A 12,800-nucleotide genomic window follows, 5' to 3' on the forward strand; every position below is an offset into this window, starting at 1 on the left:
GAAGTTTCCGGTACTCATTTCCTCTACTCCGTTCCTCATTTCCTTTACTAAAAGTTAAATAAATGTACAGGTTCGCCCTTAGCTAGCTGCAAGCTGCAGGGGGCACTGGTTCTTCCCTGGCCCTGTCCTCAGTCCCAGGGTGGGAGCTATCTGCAAGGCCAGGTGAGGGGTGGCAGCCACAGGGGGAGGGGGTCATGGGGCCCTGGGTTTACACAGCTGCCTTGCCTCTCCTGGTGGCACTCGGGACCTCAGGCTCCTGTGTGTGGCTGTGAACTGCCTAGACCTTCCCCTCCTCCCTCTGGGCACCTCAGCTCTGCCACGTGCTCAGGCGTTGGGCCCTCCGAGCTTAGCGGCTTCTCCCCCAAACCAGGGAGGTGCTGCAGGGCCCCACAGACCAGAATCCTGACAGCACCAGGCGCAATCGCAAGGCTCCCATGGGGCAGGGATGACTTCCTAACCCGGAGGGGGACTTTCCCATAGAGGCAAGATGCCAGGCTGGCATTAGAAGGTGTGATACCCAAGGGAAAGAACAGCCAAGAAAACTGGCTATCTTGGAGGCCAGGGAGAGGGATGGTCCAGGAGAAGAGAAGCTGGAGAGCTGTGCATGCTTTCACTGCTAGCTTGAGCTCTCCCAGCGGTGGACATCAGAGTAGCCACTTGGGGAAAGCTCACGTGATTGGGGGACTGGGTTGGTACAAATGGGCATGTGAGCCTACAGCTGGAAGGGGAACAGGGTGAGGGGACTGATCGGGACACAGAAGACAGAGTGGGGCCACATTGACCCTAAGCTTCTCGGAGCTCAGTGAGTCACAGCTGCACAGCCTCATGTTCTGAGAAGTGTGGTTCCCTTGGGAGTTCCAGGGCTCTCCACAGGTACAGGCTGGGGGCACCAGAGTCCAAAGGCTGCCCCCTTCTGTTCCAAGTGACAGATTTGACCCTGAGCATCAGGAACAGTCCCTCCTGTGTCTTGCTCTGCTTCCCAGCTCTCCACAGTCCCCTCTTGTGGACGGAATTAGCCCTCCTGGGGTCAGGGAACCCTGGAACCCCTTCTGACGCTGACAGAGCAAAGAAGGGACCAAGGCACAGTTTTCCAGGGCAGACTGCTGTCCTGTGGCAGTGAAAGTTTCACAGGCACAGATGTCCCCATCACCCCCCAAGCAGGCCTTGCAGGCTCCAGGCAGGGCCCAGCCCCTGGGAGGCGGTCGCCATGGTTACTGGGAGGACGAAGCCATCTGCGTGGAAATGAAGGTCTCGATGACACTGTGGTTGGATGGCAGCAGGTGGCTGTGGCCATTGTTGGAGTCGGAGCTCTGGTACAGCACCAGGCTGCTGGAGGACACTGCAGGGGCAAGTGAGACAGCTGGCTGCCGGCCAAGCCCTTCCTGAACCCACCTCGCCCACCCATTCCCCATCCCGAGGGGCACTTGGCACAGAGGACATGGGGCCTCACCACCTCCTGAACTGCTGCAGATAACCAGACCCCAAAACCAAACCTCTGTGCTTGGGTCTCATCAACCCCCAGCCAGTCTCTGGGGCCCCCCAGGGAGTGGCCACCTCAGGACATTTTAGTGGAAACATTTGAGAAGCCCTGGTGAGATGGTGTGGTTAGTTGCTAGGCTACGATACAGTCACCGAGCCAAACATTGAAGTGTTGCAGTGGTGATGTTTTGTAACTGTGGCTAACACCTATAATCCATTGCGTGGAAGTGACGGAGATTTCTCTTGATGACATGAGTGGGTCTCATGTAATCAGTTGAAAGCTTTAGGAGCCAAAGCTGAGGTTTCCTAGAGAAAAAGGAATCCTGCAAGACTGCAGCACGGACTCCTGTCTCTCTTGCCAGCCTGCTGGCCTGCCCTACAGCTTCCCGACTGCCAGTCCCACAGGCATGTGAACCAGTTACTTAAATATACGTGTACATATGTCGTTGACCCTCAAATAGTGTGGAGGGAGCTAGGGCCACTGACCACCTGCACAGTCATAGATATGCAACTAACCTTTGACTCCCCAAAAACTGAATTACTGACAGCCTACTGTTGACCCAGAGCTGTACCAATAACCTGAACCATCAGCACATATCTTGTACCCTCTAGATATTATATATCGTATTCTTAGAACAAAGTAAACTAGAGAAAAGAAAAAGTTATCAAGAACATTGTAAGGAAGAGAAAGGGCATTTACCATCCTGTGCTATACTGAAAAAAACTGGCGTATAAGTGTTCAAACCCCAGGTCGTTCAGGGCCCAGCTGTATTCCTCTTGGTTCTGTGTCTCACCAGAACCCTGACTAAATCCGGTGGCTAAGAGAATGGGCTTTGATTTTGGACCCAGATGCAAATCCAGGCCCTGCCACCTAGGCAGTGTCAGAGGCAAGGCCAAGTCCTTCACCTCCTGAGCGGTGCTTCTCATTTGTAAAATGGGGATGACGACTCGTGCCCAGTGGATAAAGCATGGAGCCTGACCCATGGAGCCCTGAGTACCTGTCAGTGCAGCCACGAGGACTGGATGGGGGAACCTGAGGCCCCCAGAGGAGCGGCCGCCCACAGTCACACACTTAGCAAGTGATGACCCATGGCCCCAGAGCCCAGCAGCCTGACTCCCAAGTGCCCACTGTTCATTATTGCAGACGTCGGGCATCGGGGATGGAAGTGAATGGGTCAAGGGGGATGTGACGACCTGGAGAGCCCACACTCTATCGTTGCTACGTGGGAACACGAGTCTCCCAATTTTCCAAGAAAAGCCAGAAACCACGATTTCTTTGTGAAAGCTAATTTTTAAAAAGTGGGCAACATACTCAAACAGTGCCAAGCCCTGAGCCCAACCAGCACGCCCATGAGCTGCTTCTGGTCCACGGCACGCCCAGCGTTCTGCTCCTTAGTACCCTCTACTGTCTCTTGCGATTACTTAATCTTTTTCCTCAACTGAGTCAGTGTGATAGTCACGTAAGATACGCCCATTTTCCTGTGGTTTCATACCCCTCTTGGCTCACTTCAGGGGAGCACAGGGTGCCCTCCCCTTTGCTGCATACACCTTCCTCCCCAGATGAGGGAGCAGGGAAAGGCTGCTCACCGGTGGGGCTGGCACTGAGCCGGTGGGCTGGCTGCAGGTGCTGGATGCCAGCGGGGTCCTGGCTGGGGATGTGGATGGTGGTGGTCTGAGACGCTGGCGTATGCAGCCCGGACTCACTGGAGGCCTCGGTGTCCGAGGCGAAGACCTGGGGGAACACAGCAGCCTCCTGAGCCCCGCAGAGGTGCCCTCTGGGAGGGGCCTGAGCAAGGGGCCAGGAGGGCCTGAGCCTTACCTGCTTGGTGGGCGTGAGGCTGGCCAGGGCGCTTAGGTTGGTGGTGTCGGTGATGAGCATGGTCTGCGGAAGCAGGCCTGTGTGGGTGTACTGGGCCACCTCAGGCTTGTGGCTGTAGAGTGCTGGCCAGGAGGGAGAAGAGAGAGGAGGATAAATACGTGGCACCCTGGGCCACACTAGACCCCTCTGAAGGGGGCCTCAAAGCTGGGAGCTCTGGGGGAAGTGGGGCACGGGGCCTGGTAAATGGCCCAATGGAGCAGTGGTTAAGGACTCAGGAAAGATTTCCAAAACTGAGGGGCTAGATCCTTTCCCCAACTACAAGACCCTGCGGAGACTGGCTTGGTGGAAGGCTGGGGAGGCCCAGAACCCTCAACCCACACCCACCACCCAGGGATGACAAGTGTGAAGGGCAGTAGGAGGCACAGTGCAGCTGTACTAAGTACAGGCCGTGGTGGGGAAGGCTGGCAGCCCCCTTAGGGGGTCAGCAGAGCGGGGGGTAGCATCACGCCACCTCCAGGACACCTCTCCAAAATGTAACCCAGAGTTCCGCCTACAGCCTGGCCCCATGACTAGGCACACAGACACCAGCAGAAAAGCACTTGAACTACATATTCTCACATTGACTCAGATGAAACCATACACACACGAGTATGTGCCCTCAACCAAACCCACACAGAGACACAGGCCCACAGGCCCTTATCCCTAGTTCCAAATTCCAGAAAGTTCTGAAAACCCACAGGTTTTTGTAAAGCCATCAGTTGAGCTCATCTGGTGGCAAACTCTGACCGGAACCCAATGGGAGGTTCTGTTAAGTCTTTGTTAACCCGCTGGTGGCTTTCTCCCTTCTGCAGAAGTCACAGGGCTTAGAAGACAGGACATTGCCCCAAGGCCTCCCGGGAGTGTGGTGGTATGTATGGTGGACACTCTGTGTCTCCTTTCTGAAGTCGGAGAAGTACTGAGTTCTGAGATACATGTGGCCCTGCGCGTTTCAGAGAGAGGACTCAGACCTTTCTCCTACACATGGGTGTGCATCCACAAACACCGATAGACACCCACATGCATACCCACTCACAGAAACTCATGTGCACACACGACCAATGCTCATTCACACCCTGACACATATTCAGGCCCCCAGACACGCATCTGAACCCCTGCAGACTGCCTCGTTACCAAAACACACACCAAAGCATGTGCCCCCCAACATACACACACACACAAGCTGCTAAGCCGCCCTGTCGCCTCATCTGCTCGTAGACACCCGGCCTCTCCCACCACTTCCCCCAGCGTGGGTCTCGGGGTGCTTACCGTGGGGGCTCTGCAGCTGGGCCATAGTGGCCATGAAGGGGCTCTGGGCCACGTGGCTCTGCATGGGGGGCATGAGTGGCTGCTGGTAGGAAGGGTGCAGCGGCTGGGAGAACTGGACGGGCTGCAGGGTGGTGAGACTGCTGCCCATGCTGTTGATGACTGGTACACTCTGTGCCTGAGTGGAGGCCAGGCCTGCAGCGGGAGGAACAGGAGTTAGCCTGGCCTCCTACTGCCTCCATGGCCTTCACTGCCTCCACTGCCTCCACTGGCCCAGCACTGACCCCCAGACACTGTCCCTCCCTCCAGAGCCAGTGGGGCGGGGGAGGAAGAGGAAAGGCGACCAGGAGACAGCTTCACTAGGACCTGGAGCTAAATTACATGGTCTTAGTAAGCCACTCCCCGCCTCTGAGCCTCTAATTCATCTTATGGGCAGGGGGTGTGACCAGTTAGGTTCCCCGGAGACCTGGGGTTCCACAGCAGTGCATAGGCCCTGCAGCTTAACTCTGTCCCCTCTCCCGGTAGCTCCCTATCTGTCAAATATATTCAGCCTCTGTATTATGGTTCTTGCAAAGAAAGTCTTTCTGGGCTTAAGAAAACTAAACAAACAAAAAACACCCCAAAACCTACAAGATTTTGATCTCCTTTTCCGTGCCCAGTTTTCCCAAAGACATTTTGCCTTCCGAGACACTATATAATGTTGTACTGTGTGTGCTGTCTGCCTCCCCACCCGGAGTCATTGTGATTTTGGTCTGTTTGGCTCCCTTATGTGTCACTCAGGTGGCAGTGTGCCTGGCACAGCACATGTACTCAGTAAGTCTATGAATGAATGAATGAGTCCCAGTGGCTCCTCCGGCTTCTGGATCCTGTGGGGTCCCTGTGAGCCCTCCCACCCGGGTGCCCCCCCATGCCCACCAACTTACCAATAACCAGGGTGGAGGCACCCGTGTTGGTGAACGTGGGGGCCAGGGAGGCAGGCTCACCAGGCCCAATGGCCATGACCCCAGGAAGTGACGCCATGATGAGATTCTGGGGCTGTTGGTTGAGGCCTGGGGAGGTCTGCTCCAAGCTGTGCAGGGCTGTCAGGGTGCTGACAGGGGGCAGGGGACCCCCAGTAGCTGAAACCTTAGAGGGGAAACCAAGCTGAGCCTGAGTGAGGCCCCACACTGTCTCCCTGGGGACCACTCCAGAATCTCCCAGCCAGGGGAAGGTGGAAGATGGGTCTGGACGGGTCTTCCTCCCCGTGGGGTGTGGGGACACTCACCAGTTTGGCATCGGTGCTCAGCAGGCTGTGGCTGGGCTCCAGGCCCGTGGGGGACACTTGGTGCAGGGAAGCAGACACTGTCACCAAGGGACCACCGCTGCTTGAGGGCACTTCCGCCCCCTCGCTGGTTGCTGGCTGTCCATAGCGCACACCTGGAACTGGAGCCGCGGCCAGCATCAGCACCCCACCTCCGTGGCCTTCATCGCTCCAAACTGCCCTAATTACTGACTCCCCCCATCTTTCTGTGTGTGGCCAACAAACCTCACTTGAACCTCCCCCTGCCAGGTCCTGGGCTGGCTGCTTCCAACTCCCCGAAGGCAAGACCTGCATCTCACTAGCTCTATGGCCCCTGTGGGCCAGAGCTATGCGTGATAGGCAGGAGGTGTGCAATGAAAGACATTTGGGTCAAAATGAACGGAAATTGATGAACTGAAACTGCGGTGAATGGAGTTTAATAGAAGGAACCGGAATTAGTTCAATGAACTGGAATCTGGTTGAACTGAACCCAAAATGAATTGAAGTAGATTGAGCATGTTTGAGTTGAACCGAACCAGATCAAATCAAATTGGATTGAACTGAACTGAGCTGTACAAAATTAACTTAATTTCCCTGGATTATATTTAGCTGGACGGAGTGGAATAGAAGGGAACTCAGTTGGATTATAGTGAGTTAAATGGAACGGAATTGAATCAAATTGAACTGAACTGAAAGGAATTGAGTTGAGTTGATCTTAAATGAATGACCTGAAAGAAAGTGACCCGAGTCAAGTTCAGCCAGATCGAATGGCATGGTCTAGTCACTGGGGTGGGTAGGAGGGGACCAGATAGAGGATGGAGGGTAACGAGTAGAGGGGGGTGATAAGGAACCAAGTTGAAGTGCGAAGGGGTTTGGGTGGTTATTGCCGCTGGCGTGGTGTTCCCTAGCTCACCAGCCTGCCATCTGTCCCCTCTAACCACTATTTCATGCCCCCGCACACAAAGCACTCACCGTGGACCTTACTGGGGGAGAGGGCAGGTGGGGGCAAGCCCGGGGAATTGTGGGCAGGCAGTGTGGGGCCCGGGCCTGGCCCTGGGGGCGGCCCACTGTATGTGTCCATGGCCAGCTTGTGACGGAAAGCTTCTTCCTTGCGCCGATTGGCAAACCAGTTGTAGACGCGCACCTCCGTGACGAGGTTGGAGCCCAGTCCTTGGGCCTGCGACGGGGACACCCCTCTCTGGATGCACTCCGCCCTGCAGAAATGGCCACTCGTGAGCCTCCAGGCTAGGCTCAGAGGAACCCTCCTCTCCTGAGGCTGGAGGTAGGGGAGAGAGTCCCAAGATGTAGGCTTCTCCCTTAGTTTGAGAGCTGGCAGATCTGGGTTCTAATCCCAGGGCTGCTATGTGACCCTGAGCAAGGGTCTTAACCTCTCTTAGTATCTCCATTCATAAGTGAGCAAAATAGCCATAGGGTCATAATGAGGGTGAATGAAATAGCAGCCCCTCAAGGACTGCTAGGATGGGTGGGGAGTGGGTGCTAGGAATGGAGCTAGGTTCCAGACACTGAGCGGGATCTGAGTGCTCCTGGGCCAATAGCAAGAGCGCTCAAGGACTGGGGAGCCTCAGAACCCAGAGCCACCCTCCCCCAATCTCTCCCCCGCCCTGCCCCAGCCCAAACCGAGCCAGCCCTGCTGACCCACCAGACATCCTACCTGTTGCACTCCTCCACCAATGCCTCTCTCTCCTCCTTGCTGGGGTTCTTTTGCCTCTCATAGGCCTGGAACAGGATCTGCTGGGAGGCCGGACCCCACTTGAAACGGTTCCTCCGCCCCTTCTTGGTTGGCAGCTCGTCACCTGTGGGCTCTTCAATCAGCCCACCTTGCCCTGCGTGGGTGAACTCTGTAGGCACACACACAGCCATAAGCAGGGTGCTGGCCACTCCCACCTGGCCACCTCAATTCCTCCAACCACACTTCTGATTCTTTCTCATTCTCAAGATCTTGAGCCAATGGAGCTTACAGCTTACAGCTAGAACGTAAAAATCCAATCCAGTGATAACAAACAGCATGTGTGCCACCTGTCTCAACCCATGCTCCAGGCAGACATCACTAATCAACCCTTGCACAGTAGATTGAGTAGATTCAGAGCTATTTTGAACTCCTCAGATCTGGAAATCACACTTAACATGCAAGTGTTAGCCAGGAAAGGGGAGACCCAGCCAGCCCTCATCAGCTGGTTCCAACTTAATGGAAATGCTTAGATTCTCCCTGAGCAAGGAACCGAGAGACTAGAATGGATAAATGCAAAGCCATCTTTGGGGGAGGGGAGGCAGGGAGAGTGAGTCAGGGAGGGCAGACGCTGTGCCTTCACCATCCGAGTGGATGGGACCCTGGATGAGAAGGACATTAGGGGACAGCTGAGGCACTCTGAACAATAAAGTAAGTATGGACTTAACGATAGTGTGACAGTGCTGGTTTGTTAATCGTCCCAAATGTCCCCTACTCGTGTTAATAATAGGGAAAACTGGGTCTGGGGTAAACTAGATTCCTCTGTACTGCCTGCCCAGAAGGTCTACACTTGTCCTAAATTAAGAGTTTGTTATGTGGGGGCCTAGGTGGCTCAGTCGTTAAGCATCTGTCTGCCTTCAGCTCAGGTCATGATCCCGGGGTCCTGGGTTCGAGCCCTGCATCAGGCTCCCTGCTAGGTGGGAAGCCTGCTTCTCCCTCTCCAACTCCCCCTGCCTGTGCTCCCTCTCTCACTGTGTCTCTATCAAATAAATAAATAAAATCTTTTTTTAAAAAAGAGTTTGTTATGTTAAAGTTTTACCTGCTAAGAAGGGTAAATTAAAGCCATGCTAGTTTTCTAAAAACACTTAGTGATAGTGCCTTCAAAGTACGTCATATACAATTCCAGCCACCTGAGACCCAAAGGATGCCCCTGTTGGGTACAGGTGGCAGGAACACTGGGTCCTAGGGCATCAGTATGTGTTGCTATTTCTGCACGAATAAGGAATCAGTGATCATTTTTGTAAGGATATATTAAAATTTTACCATAGTGGTTGCTCAGTAAATGTTCAATAACCTAATGTAAAGTAACCTAATGTTACTTAACCTAATTAACCTAACTTTTTGGTATTTTCAGTTTAAGATTTTATTCATTTATTTATTTTAGAGAGAGAGGGAGAGAGCGTGTGCAAGCAGGGGGAGGGGCACGGGGAAATCCCAAGCAGACTTCTCACTGGGGCTTGATCCCAGGACCCTGAGATCAGGACCTGAGCTGAAAACATGAGTCGGACACTTAACTGACTGATCCACCCTGACACCCCAACTAACTTAATGTTTTAATCAGCCCCTTGATAAAACCAATATCATAGTTTGGGGAGGGTTGGGCAGAGGGAGAAAGAAAGGATGTTAACTAGGTCCCACGCCCAGTGCGGAGCCTGACAAGGGGCTCAATCTCGTGACCTCTAGATCGTGACCTGAGCCAAAGTCAAGAGTCAGATGCTTAACCGCCTGAACCACCCAGGTACCCCTACCAATATCATCGTTTTAAAAAATAAGTTATATAAACATCATCACAGCTTTAAAAAGTTGTGGGTTTTTTTGTTCAACAAAAATGGTAAATAGTAGATACTCAATAGATATAAACTGAGGTGGGACGCCTGGCTGGCTCGGTCAGTGGAATGTGCGACTCTTGATCTCAGGATTGTGAGTTCGAGCCCCATGTTGGGTATGGAGAGGACTTAAAAATAAAATCTTTTAAAAAGGATAAGTAAGGGGCACCTGGGTGGTTCAGTGGGTTAAAGCCTCTGCCTTCGGCTCAGGTCATGATCCCAGAGTCCTGGGATCAAGCCCCAAATCGGGCTCTCTGCTCAGCGGGGAGCTTCCTCCCTGCTCTGCTTCCTCCTCTCTCTCTCTGCCTGCCTCTCTGCCTACTTGTGATCTCTGTCTGTCAAATAAATAAATAAAATCTTTTTTAAAAAAAATTTTAAAAATTTAAAATAAATAAATAAATATTAAATGAAGTATAGCTTGCTCTCTTTCTCTCTCTCTCTTTTTGTAAAGATTTTATTTATTTATTTGACAGACAGAGATCACAAGTAGGCAGAGAGGCAGGCAGAGAGAGAGAGGAGGAAGCAGGCTCCCTACTGAGCAGAGAGCCTGATGCGGGGCTCGATCCCAGAACCCTGGGATCATGACCTGAGCTGAGGCAGAAGCTTTAACCCACTGAGCCACTCAGGCACCCCGCTCTCTCTCTCTCCTGAGCTCACCTGCTCTCCTATCTTGAGAGTGTACTTTTCACTTAATAAACTTTCCAGCTTGAAAAAACTTTTCACCTTGTAAAAAATAGATAAATAAGTAAATAAATAAGTGAATATTAAATGAGTGAGCAAATTAATACGTGAATTTGAGGACTTTTAACATTTTAATAAATGTTTAGGAAGCATGGGAGCAAATAGTTGATTTTTTTAATTACCATACATGCAAATTGTCACCATGTCTTCATAAGGAGCTATGGGAATATCTATCAAAGATTTTCAAGTACATACTCCCTGACCCAGAATCCCACTCCTAGGAATTACTTCACAGACAGAGTCTTGTGTAAGCACGTCTTCTTTGAAGCAGTTGGTTATAGCAGCATGTTGGAAAAACCCTAAAAGTCTAAAAGTCTTTGGTAGGGAGCCAGTTAAACAAATAACAGTGCCTCCAAATAACAATAGCCAGCAGCTCTTCAAAGAGCACAGGGGGAAAAAAAGAAAAATATATATGTATGTATGTGTGTATTATATATTATTATACATTATATATTGTGTAGTATATGCATAAAATATCTCTGGAAGGATGCATGAGATCAGGAATGTCCATTAGGAGGACACCTAATTTTTATTGTAAACTCTTTATTTTCCCCTATTTTTTCAAACTAATATGTAGTACCCTTTTTTAAAAACGTGGGTAATTAATAAAAGAAATTTAAAAAAAAAAATTTTTTAGGGACACCTGGGTGGCTCAGTTGGTTAAGCATCTGCCTTCAGCTCAGGTCATGATCCCAGAGTCTTGGGATCGAGTCCCACATCTGGCTCTCTGCTCCCTGGGGAGCCTGCTGCTCCCTCTGCCTCTGCCTGCCTCTCCCCTTGCTTGTGCGCTTGCTTGCTCGCTCGCGCTCTCTCTCTCTGACAAATAAATAAGTAAAATCTTTCTTAAAAAGTTTTTTACACATAGGCTCAAAAGTATGAGTGCACTTGGGATTTTGTGGAGTGTGATGTCTGAGTAAGGAAATGCAGCATTCCCTGAACAAGAGTGTGGCTGATCTTCCCGAGCATACACCTTGTCTCTGAGCCTTTACTCGGGCCACTCCTTCTGCCCAAAACACCTTTCCCTGTGTCTCCACGGGTCAACATCCCACTCAGACTTCAAGACTTAGTCTGAAAGTTCTCCTTCTGGTGTGGTCCTTCCTGATGCCCTCGCCTCCCTGTGAAAGAACAGATTACTCTCCGGTCCTCTGTCAGCTTAATATCTTGAAAATCTTTATGTAGTACTATGCCCCCTGGGCCTGGCGTATGGTGATCACTCCATAAACCCTTGCTGTTACTGTTGTTTTTATCGTATTGTAAAACATGTCTCGTTGCATCGTAACCATCTATTCTACAGAGCTCCTAGAAGACAGGGACTCAATTCATCCATCCTCAGATTCCCGGGACCAGCCTACCCCCTCCCCCAGAGCGCCTTGTGCAGAACAAGTCATATGTGCCCAGTGAATCCTGCTGACTTCTTCTCAGCTGCCCAGTCCCGGTAACACAGGGGAGAAGCTCCCGGCCCCCATCCCCAAGCGGCAAAGAGTCCCGGGTCCTGCCAGGGAGGACGGGGCTGTGCTCATTACTTACGCTGGGCCACCTCTCGCTGCTTGCGGACGTACCAGGTGTACAAGGCGGCTCGCTTCTGCGTCTTCATGGGGGTGCCCTTGTTCAGGTGCTGGGACAGGTGCGACTGGTTGAGGCCCGTGGTGTCGACCACCTCCCTCTGTGGGATGTTGTGCTGCTGCAGGTAGGACTTGACCATCTTGGCCACGCGCCACGGGTCCTCCCTAGGAGGAGGACAAGGACAGAGCCTGCTCAGTATGGGGGTACCGGGGTGCAGGCAGGGCTGGGGGTTCTGTCAGCCCTAAGAGTGGGGATTGTGGACCGAAGCAGGTGCGGAGCCCCAGACCTACACTCAGACTCCAGGACAGCAAGGTAAGGGCACTTATGACGGGTCATAGGGACAGAGGTGGAGATACGAACAGACTCCTGCCGGAAGCTGTACGAGCCAGAGAGAGAAGGCCCTCACCTTTATGCCTCCTTTAAAGATCCTCCCCCCATCCTACCTAGAAATGTTATCTGTGGTTATGTCTTATCCACTGTGAGAGAGCTGTACACACTGTGAGGGCAGGAGCCCTCCGATTCTCAGCCCCGAAACTAGACCTGGCAGAACGTATGCCCATGGTGAATGCAGGAGTGAATGAAGGGTGCGTGGGTGGAGGTCGGGTAAACAGGATGGCGGGCAATGAGTGAACCGGAGGGTAGATGGGTAGGTTATTAGGGGGATGGATGTATGGACGGTTGAAGGAGACCTCCTGGGGAAAAAATGGGTCTGAAAACAAGGAGAGAAACATGATTCTCTCACGTTATAGCTAGGGCCACTGAGGCTAACAGGGCTTGCGTTCTTTTTTTTTTTTTTTTCACGGCTTGCGTTCTATCTTTAGCCCAAGGTCCCAGAGCCAGCCCAGGAGAGTCTCCCCGCACCTGAAGGGATTCCGTTCTGAGTCAGCCTATCAGGTAAAAATCACAGAAAGTCAAAACACCTTCTAAAGGACCCCCGGGTGGCTCAGGAGGTTGAGCCTCTGCCTTCGGCTCAAGTCATAATCCCAGAGTCCTGGGATCGAGCCCCGCATCGGGCTCTCTGCTCGGCAGGGAGCCTGCTTGCCC

The 12,800-nt window shown here is 52.4% G+C and overlaps 1 protein-coding gene across 3 annotated transcripts in view; it reads right to left on the reverse strand.

Moving 5' to 3' along the window:
- The window catches only part of HNF1A (HNF1 homeobox A), a 19,381-nt gene continuing 6,581 nt past the window's right edge, over window positions 1-12,800 (reverse strand). Inside the window, exons 2-10 of one of the 3 annotated variants that reach the window (XM_032310627.1) lie at window positions 11,721-11,920; window positions 7,552-7,738; window positions 6,852-7,093; window positions 5,865-6,022; window positions 5,524-5,725; window positions 4,604-4,795; window positions 3,299-3,420; window positions 3,067-3,211; window positions 2-1,339 (exon numbers count right to left, since the gene is read on the reverse strand). In XM_032310627.1, coding sequence (XP_032166518.1) covers window positions 1,212-1,339; window positions 3,067-3,211; window positions 3,299-3,420; window positions 4,604-4,795; window positions 5,524-5,725; window positions 5,865-6,022; window positions 6,852-7,093; window positions 7,552-7,738; window positions 11,721-11,920 — 1,576 coding nt within the window. In that variant the 3' untranslated portion in view covers window positions 2-1,211. Of the gene's footprint in view, window positions 1,340-2,221; window positions 3,421-4,603; window positions 4,796-5,523; window positions 5,726-5,864; window positions 6,023-6,851; window positions 7,094-7,551; window positions 7,739-11,720; window positions 11,921-12,800 lie in introns of those variants that run through there. The other 2 variants (XM_032310625.1, XM_032310626.1) reach the window with 2 other exon arrangements.

This window comes from Mustela erminea, chromosome 13 (genome assembly GCF_009829155.1).
Source record: "Mustela erminea isolate mMusErm1 chromosome 13, mMusErm1.Pri, whole genome shotgun sequence".
Lineage (NCBI taxonomy): Eukaryota > Metazoa > Chordata > Mammalia > Carnivora > Mustelidae > Mustela > Mustela erminea.